Source organism: Tympanuchus pallidicinctus, unplaced genomic scaffold (genome assembly GCF_026119805.1).
Source record: "Tympanuchus pallidicinctus isolate F22 unplaced genomic scaffold, pur_lepc_1.0 scaffold3, whole genome shotgun sequence".
Taxonomy (NCBI): Eukaryota; Metazoa; Chordata; class Aves; order Galliformes; family Phasianidae; genus Tympanuchus; species Tympanuchus pallidicinctus.
Genome location: NW_026294747.1, coordinates 16,111,251 through 16,128,618, shown reverse-complemented (window position 1 = coordinate 16,128,618; position 17,368 = coordinate 16,111,251). Strand labels below are relative to the sequence as shown.

Here is a 17,368-nt window from a genome sequence, read left to right as displayed (position 1 = left end):
CCCCGCGGCAGCTCGGCGGGCAGCGCCTGGAGGCCACGCCTCCTCCCCCCCCCCCGCGGGGGCGCGCTCACGCGCGGTGACGCTGCGGCGGTATAAAAGGGGCCGCGCGGGGCGGCAGCTCCCAGAGCGCGTCGGCGAGGCTGAGCGGAGCGGGTTCCTGCGTCAACAGTGCTTGGACGGAACCGGCCGCGCTCGGGCCCGCCGCCTTTCCCCCTCCCGCCGCCACCACAGCAGCCGTCGTATTCGCCGCATCTCTCTCTCGGCAGCGCCATGGCTACGCCTCCTTCCCAGGTGCGCCAGAACTACCACCAGGACTGCGAAGCCGCCATCAACCGGCAGATCAACCTGGAGCTGTACGCCTCCTACGTGTACCTCAGCATGGTGAGCGGCGGAGGGGGGGCGGCGGCAGGGGAGCGGGCGGCCGGCGGCCCCGCGTCTCGGCGGCCGAGGCCCGGCGGGGGGCGGCTCCGGGCGGTGCCTCCCGGCGCAGCCGCGCTGCGTTCCTCACCTCGGGGGAGGGGGCGGCCCGAGCCGCTCGCTGGCTGCGGGGGGGAGGTGGGGGCTCTTATCTCCGGGCGAGCCTCGGCCGCGCGTTAGCTGCGCGTCGTCGGCTGTTATCAGCGCCGCTCAGCGCTCTTGGGCGGCTCTGCCCTCGGGGCAGGGCTGCATAGCAGCGGTTGCCCGACGCAGCGCTTGGCGGCTCTCCCAGCGGCTTGCTTGGAGGCAGGGTTCTCGAGTCCTGCTTTTGAGGTGAATTGGGAGGGATCCGTGGCATCCCCTGTTCCGTGCTCGCCTTAATGGCTTGGCACGCAGCTCTCGGTTTAGCTGTAGCGGAGCTGGTGCCTTCAGTCCAGGCAGCAGCTCTGACCCGTGTGGGAAACTTCCTGGCTGTCCTGTATTGCAGCCTTTTGGTGTAGGATTTAACGGCTTGCTGCTGTGTCACTGTGAAGGTGCGAACCTCCACTGCAGGCTGAATGTAGCTGTTGTGATAGCGGTACACAAACACCGCTGTCCTGTGAGCCTCCCAGCTGCTGCTGTCAGAGCTGAGAGCTGTGCAGGTTCTTGCCTGGTAGATAGCTGGCACAGATACAAAGCTTTCTATTGAACTCTGCTTTACGTCTCTCTCCGAAGAAAAAAAGAGCTGTGGGCTGGCTTCTACCCGCTGTCACAAATCTTCTGGCTTTCAAGAGCTGATGTTGTATTGGCTATTGAATAGATGTTATACTTACAGTTAAGCTTTTTCACTTTTAAATGTAATACTGAAGGTTTTTTCAGAAGTACGAAGGATACTTGCTAGTCTAATACCTGCTAAATCTGCTGGAATATGTGTGAAAGCCTTATGAAGAAGCACCTTAACGTTTCTGGCTACTCTTAGCAGGTGTTACGACTAGAACTTTGACTTGTGACCACTATGAATAGAAGGAGTGGGAAAACAATCCTTGAAAGCAAGATGGTCCAGAAGTCAGAAAAATATTTTAGTGGTGTGTGGGATTTCACACATCAGAAGTGAACCAAAAATGCCAGTTACTTCTACTTATCAAGACATGGGTTATAATCCAATAAAACTTAATTCTAGCTGGGAATACTGAACTTCCCATGGAGGGAAGATTTTGGTCGTGTTACCCTGCTGCTGATTACCCACAGCTTGGGCTCTGGCCTTCTGGAGAGGTTGAGATATTTGAAGTTACAGCGTAGACTTTGCTTTGTGTGGCTGCAAGAGTGAAGCTTGAGTTTCTGAGCACATGAACTCTTATTTTCAGTCCTACTATTTTGACCGGGATGATGTGGCTCTGAAAAACTTTGCCAAGTACTTCCTGCACCAGTCCCACGAGGAGCGTGAACATGCTGAGAAGCTGATGAAGCTGCAGAATCAGAGGGGTGGGCGCATCTTCTTGCAGGACATCAAGGTGAGCACTAGCTCTCTGGGCTCTCAGACCTAATGCAGAACTAGTCTTGGGGCCTGTCTCCAGGCCGTAGGGGAAGGAATTCCCCTCAGAGGCCTCCTGCAGAAAAGCAGCAGCAGCTGCCAGTGGTTGAGCGCATGTGTTGCTGTGATCAGTCTGGGCAAAGTCTAGGTATGCACATTAACTTGCTGACCAACTACTAAGAAGCAGTTCCTCCATGAGAACAGCTGCACATACATAGCTTATAGTGGTTTTAGAGGGGGTGGGGGTGCAGGAAACAGTGAACTAGAATATAACTAGTTCAGCTATCTTGAGTTCAACTGCATGTGCTGCCTTGGCTCTCTAGTGTTGTGACTAGAGATAACAAAACCACTTGTTTCCAGTTAGAATCAGTAACTTGCTGCAAGACTTCATGGCATGATTTGCTTGAAGTCCCTTTACTCAATTCTTGCTAATTACTAATGGCATTAAACTAATGTCAGTTTAATGTATAGCAACTCTTTGTGGGGAAAACAGTAAGTGACAGCCACTTTAGAAAAAATATCTAGCCAAACAGGCAAGTTGATATCTGAACTGCTTTGTTTTCTTGGAGGTTATACCTATACAGTGGCATAATGTGGCAGGCAGCTCAGCACCACACGGCTGTTCACTCCATCCCCTCTCCACTGGATGGGGGCAAGCATTAGAAAAAGGATTTTAGGGGCTGAGGTGAGGACAGTTCACAGGGAAGTGAAAGGGAATGTAAGAGAGAGACAAACAAGTGATGTGCAGTGCAGTTGCTTACTGCTTGCTGGCTGATGCTCACTCCTACAGCCCACTCCTAGCAAACTCCCCCAGTTTTATTATTCAGCATGATACCATATGGCATGGACTATCTCTTGCAGTTTCAGTCAGCTGCACTGCTTCTGTGCACAGCCAGCTCCTTGCTGGCACAGCAGTATGAGGAGCTGAAAAATGCTTGACTTCTAGTGCAAACACTGCTCAACAACTAAAACATCAGTGTTATCACACTGTTCTCCTTCTTGGTGGCATCGTACCAACCACTATGAACAAAGGTTAGCACATTTCAGCCAAAAACAGGACACCTGCTTAGATGTTTAGGCCATGAAATTACAACAGAGGAAGAAAAGCAGTTCTAAGTTTTAACCTTCCAAGATTGCACTGAATGTAATGTAAGGAGAGCTTAGAGAACAGACATACATCTGTTCTCTGTGACTTTTAGTCTGCATTCAATTCTGTCCTAAGTGCAGTGTGAGTGCCAAGTTGTTTTTGTTTTTTTTTTTTCCCCAAGGCCCAAATGCTTGAGCTTGGTTGTGTTTAAGGAGTTTTGAGTAAAGAGCCTTGCTGGAGAACTGCATAGTGCAGCAAACTGCTTTTTTAGATGCAGCTTTAGACTTTGAGACCAACCTAAAAGACTTTGCTCTCTATTGATTTGTTTGCTTTATAAAAAATATGGTCTTTTTCCTTTTAGAAACCAGATCGTGATGACTGGGAGAATGGACTGACTGCAATGGAATGTGCCCTGCACCTGGAGAAGAACGTGAACCAGTCGCTGTTAGAACTGCACAAATTGGCAACTGAAAAGAATGACCCACACGTAAGTGGATGCTGAAGCAAGATTGTAGCTGTGCACTGGTGAAAGGGAGCTGAATTAGTGCAGCTCTGCCAGGAGGAATGTCCTGGTGGTTTGTTTTCTTTTTTTTTCAAGCAGAGGAGCAGTTACATTAGGATGACTAAGGTCTGTTGTAGAGCATAGGGGGTGTAGCTGTGCTCAAACCCTTTTGTTGCTGCTTGTCAGAACAGAAAGCACTCATGTGAACAACATTGTGCAGAGAAGTATGTTTATCAGTATGCAGGGGGCTTGACTGGGGGCCAAAGTCAATTTTTTGGAATGATAAAACTGCTGACACTTTAGGCTGCTGCAATTCAGACACATGCTGCTAACCTCTTAGTTAAAAAAGCTTCAATCCAGCCCTGGCAATGATGTCTGTAGTAAAGCCTCCAGTTGTGAGTTAACTTATGTTTTCAGAGTACTTTGGGAAATATCCTGTGCAAGCTAGAAGGATTTGCTTTAAAAGGAGCAACGTAGCTGACTGTTCTACATGTGTAAATGCTCATGAAGTGCTGTACTGTGTACTTACATACCTTGAGACATACTTGGCTCATTTTTTTTCAGTAGGGTGAGCCGTGTTCAGGCCTAAACTTCTTTCTTCTCCCTTCCAGCTGTGTGACTTCATCGAGACTCACTACCTGGATGAGCAGGTGAAAGCCATCAAGGAGCTGGGTGACCACGTGACCAACCTGCGGAAGATGGGGGCACCCAAGTATGGCATGGCAGAGTACCTGTTTGACAAGCACACCCTGGGGGAATGTGACAACAGCTGAAGGCTTGCCCAGAGCCGCCCTGTGGGTTTCAGGGGGACTTCTGCTTTACTGGTCCAGCAGTGCATGCGTCTTCAGCTATCTAGATAAGCAGTTCTTATACTCTGTTCCAAATATCAGCCCTCTTTTCTCTTGTTTTGTGTACTGCCTTCCATCCAATAAAGTGACTTGGTTCAAGGTGGCTGCTTCTGCTTTTTTTCTTTTTTCCTTTAAGAAGTGTATGTGCAGGATTGTGCTCTGTAGTCTTAACTGAGAAAGTTATCTTGAGCTGAGCATGGATGAAGAAGTAAATTGGAGGAACTGTTTTAACTCTAGCCACTTCAGTATTTTAGTAAATACCACTTGACTGGGGGGGGGGGGGGGGAAACCTGCAAGGATTGCAAAGGAACTGAAACATGTTTCCAAGTGCCTTTGCCATCAAAGCTCCTGTCTTAATGTACAGGAAGAGGAAGGCTTGAGGCTCTATGCTTCCTGAACTACTACCTGTGAATTTAGGTCAGATTGTGCCTGTCTAACAAAAATGGCACTATGCCTGTGTACAAAAACATAGCTCTTGCATCCTTCACAATATAAGCTAGACAAACTATTGCAGGTACTGTTTTCAAAGATAATGCATGGGGTATTAGATATGGATGTAGTGCTATTTGCCCAGCTCAAACAGCTGTGCCTGGCAGGCAGAGGGTTGGAATACTGTGTGAGGGTATTGGAAGGGAGGTGGGTGGACTGGATTTATCACGTGCCCCTTGTGATTGAAGGGAACATGCAGCTTTCTGTGAAAAGAGGAAGAACTTTGTGGTTTCTTTAAACTTTTATTGTGTAGAAATTAAAATGAGGAAGTGGTCCTGGACTTCTGCCTTGCTTTTAGGGTTGGTTGGTTTGTTTGTTTTTTATAGAGAAAACTTGTTAAAAATCCTAGCTTTATGTTGTTTGCTACCATCTGGATAGCTTGGAGTGCTTTCAAATCAGCAAAGCATGATAGAAAACTTGAAGCAGTGTAAGTACGGTTGTTGGCAGCCACTTTTTTGAGTAGCCTTAACCTATCGTTTTACTGGTGCTGGAGAACACCAGCTGGATAGGACTTCATGAAGCACTGTGGCTCTGTATCTCAAATGCTGTGCCTCAGTCCCTTTCTTTCCCTGGAGCAACTTAACAAGTCCTGGGCCTTATGGCAAATAGTCATGTAAACTTGGAGCTTCGGTTGCTGTAATGTCCTTAACTACGTACCTCTTCTGCTTTGAGCTATACTTGCATTCCAGAGTCTTCAGAACAGTATCTGTTCAGCTATGGTTCTACATAGGCATTTGTAATTCCTAATGCTAGAAGTCTTATTTTACTACAGTGTGTAGAGATTTTTTGTCTTTTTTTTTTTTTTCTTGTTGCAGGCACTGAGGTCAAGTGCCTGCTATTAGGCCTGAGTCCAGTAGTGGTGAGTCACTGGTGCTGGGCTGTAGGTGAGTAATATTCCAGAAGCAAGAAGTCTGGCAGCACTGCCCTTCTTTTAGGAGGATGAGTGCTAGTGTGGACCAGGTGTGAAGACACTGCAGTATCATTTCTACCTGGCATACACGTGTGTGTCAGTCTCCTCTAGCTGCCCTGATCCATCTGCTCTTCACATATGCTTTCACTTGTCTCCATGATCACCTCCATCAGCCCCACGTAGTCACCCTCAGCGAGAGAGATGCCAGAGTCATTAGTGGATGGGCTTTCTGCTCTTCTTGTCTCTCTCGTAGGAGCGTTATTGCTTCTGTTTGCTGCATCTCTCGTGCTCCTGGAAGCCTCCGATGGATGCTGGTCTGGTGCACTAGCTGTGTCTTCTGAACTTAGACTGTGAGTATCGGGGCCTCTGTTCCCTATGGGGGATCTCTCCAGCACTGGGGATGAGACAGGAGTGAATGAGAAGCAGAGGGAGGTGCTGCTGCTGGGCGGTATGTTGCTAGGTTGGGGGAGGGCACTCGATTGCTCAGAATTGGGGGTGGTTGTTGTTGCGTTCTCCAGAGCTAGCCAGGGTGGGTGGGAGCCTTTTAAACTCTTCAGACTTTTGAAGCTGCCCTGCTGCTCGTGGTCTGGGGATTCTGCTAGGAAAGGGAATTTAGGGCTGTCTGATGCTGTGGACAGAGCTGCTGGACTTCCAGTGATGGCAGCTTCTCTGCTTTTACTGCTAGAGTTGCTCTTTTCTTCTTCCACCATTACGACCAGCGAGTCAGGACCTTTATTCCGTTCTGTTGGCCAAATAAATGTTTCCTTTGCACCTGAGCCGAGGGAGCTCTGGCTTTTGTACGTATCACTCATCCTGGAAGGTGAGGAGTTGACAACGACGTCCTTGAGAGAATTTGAGCATGCAGCTATGCTGGAGAGTGCAGGGGGCTTCTTGCGCCCTTGCCGTCTAGAAGGGAAGATCATGGGGATGGAGCTGATGGGTGTCTGTGGAGCACTGTAGAAACCAGGTCTCTCATAAAATGGGGTAGATATGAAGGCATCAAACTCCCTCAGTTTTCCATCCTCACCGTCCCACTGCTCCTGTGAGTTGGTGTCTCCCCTTGGCTGACTGATGTTTCCTGGCTTGCCCATGTCTTGGTACATGTAATGGGAGAAGGGGGACGTGGGCTCCCCTCGCCTGCGCAGTAGGTTCATCCGAGAAGAGGACCTGGAGAAACTTGGTGACTGGACACCCAGAAGGCGGCCCAGGTGTCCCAGTAGTGGTGTGGAATGGTTTGCTTCCTCATTCTCTTTAATTTGCTCCAGGGGCTGGAACTCCATCTCTTCTTTCTGCATGCTGGGGAAAGGCAAAACAGACTGTTATGCAGTCACAGAACATGGTGCTTTCTGGTGGTGAGACTGGCATCACAGAGAGCGTTGCTGCCAATGGCAAGCTTCTTCTGTGTTGCCACATCAGTTATGTGTTAGGCCCTCCGCTACAGGGTGCTTGCTGTAGAGGAGGTGGGCAAGAGATCAGAGGTTTTCTTTGTGAAGAAAGATACTGGCTGTCAGTTTTGGACAAATCTGTAAGTATTTTAGAGCAAGGTTTCACAGACTAGATAGGAATATAGTGTTCTTTCTTACTCAAGTACAATATCCTGCACTGCACCTGCTCTACGGTGTAAATGCTAAGGTCTGTTCTGACTCCCTGTAATTGCACTTGCCTGATATCAAAGGTTGATCCAAGAAATGATGGGCGCTTGTACTCAGCGGTGGCTGCAGTGTAAGGTGGTTGGGGATCGGGCTCGTTCCAGTATAGGTCCTTCTCCAGGATGGGCAAATCCTGATGCATCTCATCCACTGCCATAAGGGAGACCTGGGGGGAACAGCAGGAATGTCAAAGTCAGCAGCCTGTTAGCAGCAGACAAAAGGATGCAGGGCAGAAGAGTGCCATGTAGCATGGAAGTGAAACAAGCAGCTGGATTTGCTATGTGGTTTCCTGTCAATTGTAGGGTGGGTGTTTTATTTGTTTGGTTTTTTTTTGGTTTGGTTTTTTGTTTGTTTTGGTTTTTTTTTGCACGGAAAGATTTGGTTAATTACAAGGAAAGTGGTGTGGGATGAGAAATGAAAGCAATATGCTCACTAGAACCGATGAGCTTAGTGTTAGGTAGGGAGTTCTTCTGAAGGAGAGTTACTGCACAGAAGAAATCAGAGGAGGTGATTATAGGTGCAGGCATGGTGTGGGAAAAGCCAGGAAAAGGCAGAAATTATGTCATTCACTGTGTCACTGAAAGGCAGTGAGGGTCTGAAACAGAATCTGGACCCATCGTGTGTGCTGGGAAATGGACCAAAGGCCCAAGTGAAACTTTAGGTGCAGTCCTAAGTGTTCCTCTGCAGGTCAGGAGAATTCTGCTTTCACTTTACCTGCAGATTCCTGTCGATGAGCCAGTTGGTTTCAAAGTCATCGTCATCCTCCCCAAAAGGGTTAATTAGTTGCTCGGCCACCTGCACGTGGAGAACACACAACAAAGGTCATGCTCATAGCCACCCCTTTCCCTGCAGGGAGAAGGTCTATTGGACAGAGCCCAGAACTGCACTCAAGGGTGATGTACCCTGAATTTGGGTTCTCCCAAAAAGGGGGTGGCTTAAAAACAGAAGCTTGCCAGTTTCTAGGAAGCATTGATATATAGGTAATGCAGTCCACTGCCTCTCTTTTCCCCCAAACTTAGGAAAGGTGAAGCTGATTGTCAAGTGAGATGCAGAGAACCTGAGAGTGTTAGCATTGTCCTTAGCTCCCGTTGGCTCTCCATTTGTCTCCCAGCAGCTGACACGTTGCCCATAGGCCACAGTGCACAGCTGGGTTCTTTGTGAGCACCAACTGGGAAAAACCCAATGGGTCGGATTCCAGCTCCAGGCATAATTTCTTGGACGTACCTTTAACCAGCCAGCGTAGAAGAAGAACTGCAAAAACGTAAAGACAGGCACAAAGAGATCTAGTTCATGGCCAGGGTATGCTTTTTCAGGATCCAGGAACTGCCGCCCGATCAGACAGGCCAGGAAGAAGCTGTAAACAGCCACGGTCACCACCTGGGAAAGATGCCAGGGGACACACCAGAGAAACTTAAGTTCCCTACTTGCTTTCTCAGCGTTTTTCTTTTTTGTTCCCACCCCACTTATATCAAAACTGCAGTGAGCTGCTGGCTCAGGAGCTCTTGAAAGCCTTGTATTCGGTTACAACAAGCTTCCCCTCTGCTTTTTGCAGGAAGATTAATTTTCACTGCAGAAAACTTTGTGTACCCTCTGCCCTTCGTCGTTATGTACGCTGCATTTCACTCCACGCTGTCCCTGGAATGACATCTCTGTCCTAGTAGTTCTCTGTAGCCCCTCACAGTTTGGTAAGCATTTTCCATATCTGGGAGGGGAACCCTGAGCATTAGTGCCAGCTCTGGTTTGGTCCTAATGAAGGATATTTTTATATTTGCCTGCTTGCTTGCCCAAATTTCAAGCTACAATGAACTCTGTACTTTTCTGTGCAATCACGAGACTGGAAACTTCCACTTTTCAAATTAATAACAGCCGAGACTCGTGTCAAGCAGGAAGGTTCAAATCAAACACCCGGCATCATGAGACTCTTGAGTTAGCCAGGCACTTCCCAGAAGGGAACAGCACAGGGCTGCTTCAAGATGCAAACGTTACAGCGTGCCTGCAAAGACAAACTTTGCAGTGTGGATGGGCAACCATAGAAAAATGGGTCATGCTCTGCAGAGAGGAGACTGTTCCAGTCCATCTGGTAAATCCTGCTCACAACTCCAAGACCCAACTGAGGCTGCCAGAGGAGCTGTCAATTTGGGCCCAGTCTTTTCTACAGCCTGACATAGCTCTGTGGACCTAAACTACAGTGATATCTCTTCTCTGCAGGGCATGGATCTGCATGTATCTGTGTTTTCTGTGCACTCATATGGAGCACCTTACAGGTAACTAATTACACTCGGAGAGTGTTTCTGTAGAGGTTGCTGTGAATTACAGAAATAAGGCTGGGCAATGTGTGTGCTTATGAGTTATGTGTGTGTGAGAGCCAGCATGGGGCTTGCATGTGCAGGCATGGGTGAGAAGTCCAATCATATGTGGCATCAACGTGGTCTGTGTGTAGGGCAAGTATGGGGTCAGAGGAGATTCCAAAGCAGCACGTGTAGGCAGTGCAGCCACGGATGTGGGGGAAGCCCATCTCACCTGGGTGTAGACCAGGGGAATGCTGATCCAGTCATACCCATAGAGCCGCCCGCATTGGCTGCGCAAAGTGTTGAGCTCCTGCAGTAGGGAGAAGGAAAGACCTGTTGGCACTACATTTGTGTGTCCTTGCCCATCCCCTCCTGATCACACCTCTCTGGAAGGTGGGGCTCAGTCAGGGCTGCATTGGGGTCAAGCCCTCCCCCAGCAGAACACCAGCAGGGTCTCATACTTGCTGTGGAGGATCTCCTTGCTACCTGGATGTCTCTGTCTGAGACTTGAGTCCCTTCTTAGCTTCTTTCATAACAGAGGTTATCTCCTCACAAAGTGAGTGTCTCAACAGATCAGAGGCAAAGATATCTTAGAAATAACCATCTCTCTCTTTTGACTTGTTAGCCTAGATGAACAGCCCAGAGGGATGAAACTCACCCCAGGCAATAGAAACAACATAGGCCTCTCAGCACGTGAATCTTAGAGGGGATGAGCTGCTCCAGAGTCTTTCTTTTCTCTGCAGCTCTGCAAGGACCAATGCCAGGTCCTGCCTGTGGAACATGGCCTGCATCCCAGGACTATCTGAGGGTTTTCAATAAAGACGTTGTCTGCAGGGATGCTGGTTGTTTAATGTGCTTTTGACTTCTGCTTTTTTCCAGACACATGCTTTGCTTCCTTGTGGCTTTACAGTTGTATCCTAGAGACCTTCATTGGACGCTGGAATGTGTGAATGGTGGAGGAAGTTTGATCCAGTACACACTACATGGGTGTCTCCTATGACTACACCTAGATGTGAGTCAGATGGTTTCTCCCAGTCCCAATTTTGTGAAAGACATTACATTCTTTAGCCTCTGCTGCATGTGGCATCACCGATGTGTCAACAGGCCATGAAAAATTCTACTCTGTCACCAGTTGGAAAGTGGCAGTGGGGGTATTTCTCATCAAAATGAATGTAATATCCCCAGGGACAGGCATGGCTCACTGTCTGGACATCCCACCTCAACATTTCGGTTCCTTGCCTGACCTCTTAAATCCCTGCAGTTCCACCTGGAGGACTGCATGAGGATCTCAGTTGCCTACTGTCACTCACATTCAGGATGCCTTGGAGCAGCACGCTGTCCCGGATCCTCCCCTCATTCCTTGCTTTCACAGCCAGATTGGAGAACCACACGCATGGGATCCAAAACTTATTGTGGGGAGAATTCAAGCTCTCAAACTTCTTGTGCTCTTCAGGTGTCATGAGGCCTAAGTGGAAAAGAACAGATGAGAAAGGAATCATAGAGAGCAGAAGGCCATAGAGAGCAGAAGGTAGTCACCTTATCTCTTCTTATAATTACAGGAAAGACTTGGGCATTCAGCCTTTGGATGCAGAAAAGGATGGCAAGTTTTGTTAAAATACTGATTTTTAAATGAATGCAAGAAGAATTTCTTATTTCATAGAATAAACCAAGTTGAAATGGACCCATAAGGTTCATAGAGACCCATAAGGTTCATAGAGTCCAACTCCTGGCTCTACACAAGACCACTCGAAATTCAAATCCTCTGTCTGAAAGCGTTGTCCAAAATCTCCTTCAACTCTGGCATCTTGGGGTTGGGCAGCCCGTTCCATGCCCACTGCTTTCTGGTGCCCCTTTCCCTAACCCCCAGCCCGCCTCTCCCCTGACACAGCTCCATGTTTGGGTCCCGTCCCTTGGCTCTCTGCCCCCCGCACTCCTGGTAAGAAAGCTGTAGACTTTGGATGTCTGCAGAATGTCTGACCAGATCCCAGCCAGCAGGGAGATAGAGAACTGCTGAGGGTGCAGTTACGTAGTGTATTTAGACAACTGTTGAGAATGTGATAACTCGTGTCCTAGAACTGCACCATCTCTGCTCCAGAGTGGAGGTCAAGTGGCAGGGATCTGTTGCCTGCCTGGCCCAGAGCTGTGCCGAGGGCAGTACCAGTACTGACCTGCCCTCACGACGTGCTCCATGCTGGGGAAGCGCTTGTACACAGCCGTGCTGACGGAGCGCAAGATGAGCACGCTGCACAGGTTGCTGTAGCGCATCAGGGTGCGACGCAGCAGCCGCCCGTATTCATCCTCCCCATCCACGTTGCAGGAGACCAAGTTCATGATGCGGTCAGGCCACGGGATGCTCTCGTACTGCGCCCACCAGCGGGACACCACCAGGGCCACGTAGAAACCTAGAGGTGAGCCGAGCAAGTTAGCCATCCTGAAGGAGGGGAGATGTGTGCTCTTGTATGGGAAGGCTGGCACTGCTCTTATAGGGATGAGTGAAGGCAGACCTAATTTGTATCATGCTAAAGCTGGAGTCTGGCTTTCACCGCTTGTTTAGAGATATTTGGTCCTTGCCCTCCTGGTAGAACCAAGATCACACCAGTGCATCTGGGCAGTGAAAGCTGTGTGCATACCTCACAGCTGCAGCATTAACTGATGTATTTATCACAAAGGCAGAATGAGGGAACTGCCTGCTTGAAGAGCTGTGTTGACCCAGGGTGAGAGAAGAAATGCTGCCCGCTTCCCCTCCCTGTGCATTCACAGTCCTTACCCAGCACAAAGGACACAGGGATTAGCTCAGCATAGCTGTTGCAGTAGAGTGCCAGCTTCTCAAACATCAGCCTTTGGCTTTCGCTGAGGATCAGCCTGAAAGGGAGGAACAGAGACATCAGCCTTAAAGAGGAGACTGTGCCTTGTTGGGCCTGCTGGGTAAGAGTCTGGCAAGGGAAAGCAAGGACACGTAGCCACGATACAACCATGCTGTGGGTGTGGGGTGATGTGGGGAGCACTCAAAATACCCTGCCGACATGTCCAAAGGAGCTTGAAGTGGTCACTGGGTGGTAATTGCTACAGTCTGATTAGGGAGCTCTATGTTTTTCACCTAGGGGAAAGTGCCATCTGGAATCAGGTGTTTGCCATAGTGCTTGGATGTGCACATTTTATTTAACATCCTGAAAAATGTCAGTCCAAACTCTGCTCACGTCAACAGTGCCCAACATGAGCTCCTCTTTCCTAGAGCTGCCTTCCTGCTTCCATGCTGCATTTACCCAACCAGGGGAGCTCCTGCCTTTCCCCACCCAAATCAGACCCACCCCAGCACATAGCTGCCTTCTGACAGGTCTGCAGTCCCAGAGCTGATGTCTGCTCTCAGAAACGGTTCCCACTGTGGAACACCTCCAGCACCAGTTCAGCCTTGGTCTCTACATGCCATTCTTCTCAGGTAGTTATCACATGCAGCTTTTCATCTCCAGGAAGAGGATCCGTGTTCCTCTCCAGGCCCAAAGAAGGAAATCTGTCAGCTGCTCAGCCACTGCAGCAGTGAGGAAAAACCCTTCCTCCTCTGAACAGAGGCTAGTTAGTGTCTGGCTAGCTGCTTTTTCTCAGGACTGCTGTCCCAACCCTGGTTTGTTCAGATGTCCTGCTTTGGGACCAGCTGAGAGCAAGGAGCTGTGGCGGTGCTGGTGTAAGGATGCTCACCTATAGACAAGGCTGATGGCGAAGTAGAGGGAGATGAAAATAAGGAACTCAGAGTAAAGGAGTTTGTAGATGCTGCCTTTCCATTGGAGCAGGAGCTGCGAGAAGGTGCCTAGGCGGGCATCGGCCACGCGGTTAGTGTATGTCACTGTCATCGCAGATCCTGGTAGGGACACAAAAGGAGCAGTTGTTGAAGCTGCCAAGCAAACCTGCACAGAGGGAGGCCTGGACAGAACAGAAACCTCAGGTGTCCCAGCAAGGTGGAAAGGAAGGAAGAAAGAATGAGAGAAAGAGCTGAAATCAAAAGACAAATCTGTTGAAGTCTTTAAGGTAGAAAACCAAGAGGAAGCTTATGGTGGGCAATTACTGCGATGTGTTTACCAGCTTCTTCCTGTGTTTTAACTGCATGTGAGCTGGTTGCAATGACACTTCACTTTCTGGCGAAGCCCCATGTTTCCAGCGCTGGATTGTCAGTGTTCAAATGGAGCTGCTTGATGGGAATGGACAGAGCCCACGTGCCACTGTCTTCCGAAAAAACATGTTTGAGATTAATGACCAGTTTCACAAATTCCAAAGTTCCTTACCCTGTTTTTACGACAAGTACAGCTGTCTTTAAATTTGGGCTGATGTGCATAACCAGACTATGTCAGCTCTGGCACTGCAAGCAAAACAGCCTTCCCTGTCAGAGAGCTGAGGGATGGGTTTTGGCTGGCTCACAGAGCACAATTTCCAGTAACTCCACCTCCCCAATCTTCATTGTGAGATAAATTGTGCTGAAAGAAAAAAGGAATGTTATCCAATCATGCAGCATCCTTGCTGCACTTATTGTTTTCTAACCCTGAGTAAACAATTATTTATCATCAGCTAATTGTTGGACTGACATTCAGATAAACCTGAAGTTTTATATAAAAGTAAAAGCCACTGTAATCCGTGCCATTCATGAATAATTATTCAATGAAAAAACTGACGGAATTTCTAAATCGAATCAAAACACATTGCAGAGTTGTTAGACATTGCTTTGGCACTGAGGTTAATAGTAGAGGGACCTTGGCCTCTTTCTTGAGTTATGGAGGTACCGGGAGGTACTTCCAGGGCTGATTCAGCCCTCACTGGTCTGTAGCAGCAGCTGCGGGCAGGTGAATTTGTGCCCATCCTCCTCATTTAAACATCCCAGTGAAAGACTATAGTTAGGTGGGGAAAATTCATGTCCAAGCCAGATGGAGCCATGAAGATAAACTGCAACGTCTGCTGGCTGCTTCAACAAATAACATCTTTGTCCTGACTTTGGCTTCTTGGTTCTGCTCCTCCTTTGGGTTTCCCTGTTGTAACTCTCCCTGAGTCCCCCAAAGATTCTATCCGAGGGGCACAGCTGGCACCTGCCCTGCCAAGAGCTCCCCGGCTGCACAACCGCCCCTTTCACTGCATGCTCATACACCTTCACACCTTTCCCATGTGTATTTCTGGTCAGTGCACAGGATTGAGAAGTGTCTTGTAACTGCCCCAAAGACATCACACACATGAGTTGTACAGATGAGAAATGTACGGAAACACATGCAAAGGCGCTGGGGGCCGCTTACAGAAAGCAGAGTGTTTGCTTTAGGCTTCGGGTCTTGAAAGTGCTCGGGGAGATTCTTCATTGCGTAATTCAAATGCAGATTCACTTTTTACCAAACATGGAAAACTTCAGCTCTTGTCTATGTAAGTAATGGATGTCGCCCACCTCAGTGCAGTTCTGTTCAGGCACAGGACGTGGGGCTTTTCCCGGTGCTTCTGCCTGCAGCCCTGCTCTCTTAAGGCAGCTCCCTGCCTGCCAGCCTGTGCGCTTGGCCCTGGTTGTCACTTGGCAGCTGGCACGCTCGCACTGCTGCACGGGGTTGAGGTTGGTGGTGTGAGGCAGCTCACTACAGCACCGGCACGATGGTGCCTGGGGGGCAGAAGAGCTGTCCCTGCACAGAGCCCAAACAGCCCAACTCCCTGTAGGATGACAGGGAACGTGGCACAGCCAGCCCTGCACCTCTGCTCCCCGTCTCTGCTGGCATCAGCTTGGCAGGTCCCTCTGAGCTCACTGCCGCACCTGGGATCGGCTGACACTGACCAGGCTGCGGGAGTCCCCAGCAATGAGGATCTTGCAGCAGCAAGCCAGGTTTGCCTGTGCAAGTTGTGTTACCCGCCGCGTAATGCTGCAAGCAGACACGAGCGCCTATTGCAAGTGCAGAGAACAAAGAGATACAGTGGACAGAGAAAGCAAGAGGAGTGATGAGCTCAGATGCACAGTAAGATAGACAGACTGATCAGCTAATCTCTGCTCTTGTGAGGACTAGATACTCACAGTCGCGGGCTCCTGAGCTACACTGGAGACGGTGGAGGTTTGATCCTGCATGTGTCCTCGCTGGGTCCTTTGTGGCAAGCGCCACAGCCTGCCTTTCCTTGCCCCCTTGGCTCATGGGGGGATTGAACCTGACAGACGTGGTGTACTAAGGAGCCTGAAACCCACTTGGGAGCTGCAGCCGGTCACTTGATGCCATAATCCTTTCTCATTACAAAAGAGACTCTGTTGTCTTTTGCCCTGTTCCTTTCTAATCTTCTGAGTAAGCCCTGCGTGTTTATAGAGGAGGCAGAAGGAGGGGGAGGCAGGGCTGGCTGCTCCACACTGCTGCTGCTAACTCCTGGCACAGCCATGGTGGCTGCCAGAGGAGAAGCATTTTCCGCTAATTCTTTCCTGTTTGGTGCTTTTCTCTGTGTCACAATCTTCCGGGAGCCCCAGGAGATTAAACAGAGCTGGAATTTTGTGCAAGTGCTATAACATGTGTCCCTATATGGGGCTCGTGCAGCCCCCTCTTCCCCAGGTGCTCCTGGATCGTTGGGTTTGTGAAACACCTGGCCCATGCTCTCAGCAGAGGTTTCTCTGTAATTCACTGCCCTTCTCTCTGCCTCTGCTGAGGGACTGATCCACTGCAGGGACAGAATCTGGCACTTGCTTAATGCTTCATGCAGCAGACGATTGCCCAGCCATCCAGTTTGCCAAGATCTCTCTACCATGCCTCTCTATCGCCAATCTAATTTAATATCCTAATTTAATATAACATGCAAACTTATTTAGTATACATTTGAGTCTCGTATCTAGAGCATTTATAAGAACATTAAAGAGAAATGGCCCCAACATGAAGCCCTGGGGAGCCGCACTAGATACTGACACTAACCTGGTGCAACTCTGTTTTTTGTGACCCTCTGATCCTGAGCCATCAGCCAATTGTTCAACCACCGTATTATATTTTTGTCTAGTTGTATGCTGAGCATTTTATCCAGAAGTACTGAAAGCTTTGTTTTTCAGCTGGGACCTCTACAGATTCCCAAGACCACAGAAAAATAATTGAGAGGTCTCGTGACAGCAGCCAGCTCTAGACAAAGATCCCTGCTCAGCTAAGCCAAACTTCTGCTCCACCTGCATCATGTTTTCATATTGATTGTTCCTGTGCTTTTAAGAGATGGCACTTAAGTGCCATGGGGGACCGGCCCTGATGGACCCCAATACCTTCAGAAGCAGTTTCCCAGAGAACCTAGCTAAGCTGGTTACTTGAGCTGCCTGGAGCCTGTGCTTCCACCTTCTTTCTGCTCGTTGCTTTTGGAATTTGTTACCCTAGGTATAGCATCTACACACTGCACATCCATATTTCCTGTCAGCTTTTGCTGACCTGCTGTAGTATTCAGTGTTCTGGAGATAAGGAGCTGCCCTGAGCTGTATCAGCAGCAGGGATTCATTTGCCCAATGGCGGGTTTCTCCATTATGGGAGGCTGAGCCTACCCAAGAGCAGGGGGCTGTTTTGCTGCTTCTGTGAAACAGTTGCAGCCTGCCAGCTGTCTAATATGGACTTTCTAGTGCAGCTCTGGAAATTGCTGTCAACAGTGGGTAGATGATAGTTGAAAGCGTGGGACTCAGTGCAAGTATCTGAGGCTTTAGCTCCTGTGTAGGCTGTGGTG

The 17,368-nt window shown here is 49.2% G+C and overlaps 2 protein-coding genes and 1 long non-coding RNA gene across 3 annotated transcripts; 2 read left to right on the top strand and 1 right to left on the bottom strand.

Annotated features, from left to right (window-relative positions):
- Positions 1 to 128: 128 nt before the first annotated feature.
- Positions 129 to 4,463, top strand: FTH1 (ferritin heavy chain 1). The gene is made up of 4 exons (XM_052693037.1): positions 129 to 381; positions 1,761 to 1,907; positions 3,376 to 3,501; positions 4,128 to 4,463. Exons 1-4 carry the CDS (start codon positions 271 to 273, stop codon positions 4,287 to 4,289), a joined length of 546 nt encoding a protein of 181 aa, XP_052548997.1. The 5' UTR covers positions 129 to 270; the 3' UTR covers positions 4,290 to 4,463.
- Positions 4,464 to 5,085: 622 nt separating this feature from the next.
- Positions 5,086 to 15,817, bottom strand: BEST1 (bestrophin 1). Its single transcript, XM_052692976.1, has 10 exons — positions 15,720 to 15,817; positions 13,394 to 13,553; positions 12,468 to 12,562; positions 11,869 to 12,102; positions 11,011 to 11,165; positions 9,933 to 10,010; positions 8,637 to 8,789; positions 8,127 to 8,207; positions 7,427 to 7,578; positions 5,086 to 7,059 (listed from the first exon to the last, which is right to left on the bottom strand). Exons 2-10 carry the CDS (start codon positions 13,543 to 13,545, stop codon positions 5,871 to 5,873), a joined length of 2,289 nt encoding a protein of 762 aa, XP_052548936.1. The 5' UTR covers positions 13,546 to 13,553; positions 15,720 to 15,817; the 3' UTR covers positions 5,086 to 5,870.
- Positions 8,203 to 12,492, top strand: LOC128085511 (uncharacterized). The gene is made up of 3 exons (XR_008208994.1): positions 8,203 to 9,676; positions 10,580 to 11,228; positions 12,018 to 12,492. It is a non-coding gene; the product is annotated as an uncharacterized LOC128085511 (long non-coding RNA).
- Positions 15,818 to 17,368: the final 1,551 nt, after the last annotated feature.

What these genes read in the sequence shown, in the direction of transcription:
- FTH1 (XM_052693037.1), top strand. Translation starts at nt 271, where the DNA reads ATGGCTACGCCTCCTTCCCAGGTGCGCCAGAACTACCACCAGGACTGC. An exon ending in CCTACGTGTACCTCAGCATG is followed by an intron (nt 382 to 1,760) that starts GTGAGCGGCGGA and finishes TCTTATTTTCAG; the next exon opens with TCCTACTATTTTGACCGGGA. An exon ending in CTGAAAAGAATGACCCACAC is followed by an intron (nt 3,502 to 4,127) that starts GTAAGTGGATGC and finishes TCTCCCTTCCAG; the next exon opens with CTGTGTGACTTCATCGAGAC.
- BEST1 (XM_052692976.1), bottom strand. Translation starts at nt 13,545, where the DNA reads ATGACAGTGACATACACTAACCGCGTGGCCGATGCCCGCCTAGGCACC. An exon ending in TCATCGACAGGAATCTGCAG is followed by an intron (nt 7,579 to 8,126) that starts GTAAAGTGAAAG and finishes TGTTCCCCCCAG; the next exon opens with GTCTCCCTTATGGCAGTGGA. An exon ending in GGATCAACCTTTGATATCAG is followed by an intron (nt 7,060 to 7,426) that starts GCAAGTGCAATT and finishes GCCTTTCCCCAG; the next exon opens with CATGCAGAAAGAAGAGATGG.